Here is a 3,102-nt window from a genome sequence, read left to right on the forward strand (position 1 = left end):
TATGGACTACAGTGCAATAGTTGAGGAGGAGGAGGAGGAGGAGGAGGAGGAGGAGGATGAAGACCTTACTATTCAGATTGTGGAGAAAGGATCTGTTCTCAAGAACTGGACTGCTGCACCATCCCAGGCCTGTCGAGTTCCTGGGTAGCCTGGCAAATTAGCATGAATTACTTTTAAAATATAGTTTTGAGCATTTGAGACATTTTTCAGTATTTTGTTTTGAAATAATTTCTCGAGTCATCGAGATGTACTTGTTGACGTTTTAAGATTTTATTAATGCATTAATGCTCTTCATATTTATTATTATTCTTTACATTTTCTTTTTTAGCATTATTGTTACTTATCCCGATGAACCTACGACTATGACATACAATGAGATAACGCGACATAAGGATAGTGATTCAGAGGATCTGGAAGATGATATAATACCTGAGGAAATCATCAGAGAAGTGGAAAACTTTGAAAACAAACCAAAGTCTAATTTGGAGGAAACTGAGACTGTTAACTTAGGGGATTCCGAAACGGTCAAGGAAACACGTATACGCATTCATCTATCATCATCAGAGAAGGAAAAGTACATCAGATTCCTAAAGGAATATGAAGATATCATTGCATGGTCCTATGATGATATGACTGGTTTGAGCACATCTATAGTGGCTCACAAGCTACCCACTAATCCCATGTGTCTACCGGTAAAGCAGAAGCTCAGAAAGTTCATGCCGGATATGAGTTTGAAGATAAAAGAGGAGGTCACCAAGCAAATCAAAGCCAAGGTTCTTAGAGTGGTCAAATACCCGACTTGGTTGGCCAACATTGTGCCAGTTCCAAAGAAAGACGGGAAAGTTAGAGTATGTGTTGATTACTGAGATCTAAATAGAGCAAGTCCCAAAGATGATTTCCCATTTCCCAATATACACATACTGATTGAAAACTGTGCTAAGCATGAACTCCAATCCTTTGTGGATTGTTTCGCAGGATACCATCAGATCTGGATGGATGAAGAGGATGCTGAAAAGACGGCCTTCATCACACCGTGGGGGATATACTCTTAAAAAATGATGCCATTTGATTTGAAAAATGCTGGAGCCACCTACATGAGAGCCATGACAACCATCTTCCACGACATGATATACAAGGAAATAAAGGTGTATGTGGATGACGTTATCATCAAATATAAAAGGAGTTCGGATCATATAGCAGACTTGAAGAAGTTTTTAGACCGGCTTCCAAAATACAATTTTAAGTTGAATCATACAAAATGTGCCTTCGGAGTCCTTGCGGGAAAATTGTTAGTATTCATCATTAGTCACGAGGGATTGAGTTGGACCAATCAAAGGTCAAAGCTATCCAAGACCTAACACCTCCGAAGAATAAGAAAGATGTGATGAGCTTTTTAGGGCGTCTCAATTACATCAGCCGCTTCATAGCACAGTCAACTATGATATGTGAGCCAATCTTCAGGATGCTAAGGAAAGATGCTGCAACAAGTTGGACTAAAGAATGCCAGAAAGACTTCGACAAAATCAAGGAGTATTTATCTAAACCACTTGTTCTGGTCCCACCAGAACCAGGAAGGCCTCTGATGCTTTATTTGTTCGTATTGGATGGAGATTTTGATTGTGTTTTGGGACAACATGATGAAACTAGAAGAAAGGAGCAGGCGATATATTATCTGAGCAAGGAATTCATGCCTTACGAAGCCCGGTACTCATTGCTGGAATGCACCTGTTGTGCTCTGACGTGGATAACTCAGAAATTGAGGCATTATTTCTGTGCATACACTACATATCTCATATCAAGGATGGATCTGCTTAAATACATCTTTCAGAAACCCATGCTTACGGGTAAGTTAGCAAAGTGGCAAATACTGTTGAGTGAGTTTGAAATCGTTTATGTAACTCAGAAGGCAGTCAAAGGGCAAGCATTGGCAGATCATCTGGCAAAAGATCCCGTAGACAGAGAATATGAACCATTGAAAATGTATTTTCCCGATGAGGAGGTATCATTTGTAAGAGAAGATATCATTGAGGCGTATGATGGTTGGAGAATCTTCTTCGATGGAGCAGAAAACTTCAAAGGAGTAGGTATTAGGGTTGTCTTAGTATCAGAAACCGATTAACACTATTCGGTATCTACAAAACTCAGGTTTTCATGCACCAACAATATGGCAGAATATGAGGCTTGCATCTTGGGGCTCAAGTTTTCCATTGACATGAACATTCAAGATCTGTTGGTAATCGGAGATTCAGATCTTTTGGTACACCAGGTCCTAGGGGAATGGGCTAAGAAGAACACCAAAATATTGCCATATTTGCACTGTGTACAAGAGCTGATCAAGAGGTTCACAAAGATAGAATTCAAACATGTTCGGAGGATTCAGAATGAGTTTGCAGATGCTACTTTGTCTTCCATGATACAGTACTCGGACAAGAATTTCATTGATCTTATCCCAATAGGGATTCATAAACAACCCGCTTATTGTGCTCATGTTGAAGAAGAGATTGACGGAAATCCATGGTTCCACGACATCAAGAAGTACCTGGAAAAGGGAGAATACCCAGAGACTGCTACCCATACACAAAAGTGCACATTTCGAAGATTAGCCAACCATTTCTTTCAAAGCGGGGGAATTCTATATAGAAGGACTCCTGACCTGGGGTTACTACAGTATGTCGATGCCAAGGAGGCATCTAGATTGCCCGAGGAAATACATGCCAAAACTTGCGGGCCGCACATTATGGTTTCACCTTAGCCAAGAAGATATTAAGAGCATGGTATTTCTAGATAACTATGGAAACAGACTGCATCAAGTATGTTCAGAAGTGTCACCAATGCCAGATACATGCTGACATGATACGAGTACCACTCAATGAACTCAACGCAACAAGTTCGCCCTGGCCTTTCTCTGCTTGGGTTATGGATGTCATCGGCCCAATCGAACCCGCTGCTTCAAATGGGCATAGGTTCATTCTGGTGGCCATAGACTATTTTACAAAATGGGTTGAAGCTGCATCTTATAAAGTTGTAACTAAGAAGGTTGTAGCGGATTTTGTTCTGTACTGTACTGTTTGTCGATCTGGAGTACCAGAGTCAATCATTACT

General features: G+C 40.6%; 1 protein-coding gene across 1 annotated transcript; it reads left to right on the forward strand.

Annotated features, from left to right (window-relative positions):
* Positions 1-2,164: 2,164 nt before the first annotated feature.
* LOC138908167 (uncharacterized) lies at positions 2,165-2,752 on the forward strand. The gene is made up of 2 exons (XM_070198814.1): positions 2,165-2,257; positions 2,420-2,752. The coding sequence occupies exons 1-2, from the start codon at positions 2,165-2,167 to the stop codon at positions 2,750-2,752; spliced, it is 426 nt and encodes a 141-aa protein (XP_070054915.1).
* The last annotated feature ends 350 nt before the right edge of the window (positions 2,753-3,102 follow it).

Source organism: Nicotiana tomentosiformis, chromosome 3 (genome assembly GCF_000390325.3).
Source record: "Nicotiana tomentosiformis chromosome 3, ASM39032v3, whole genome shotgun sequence".
NCBI lineage: Eukaryota > Viridiplantae > Streptophyta > Magnoliopsida > Solanales > Solanaceae > Nicotiana > Nicotiana tomentosiformis.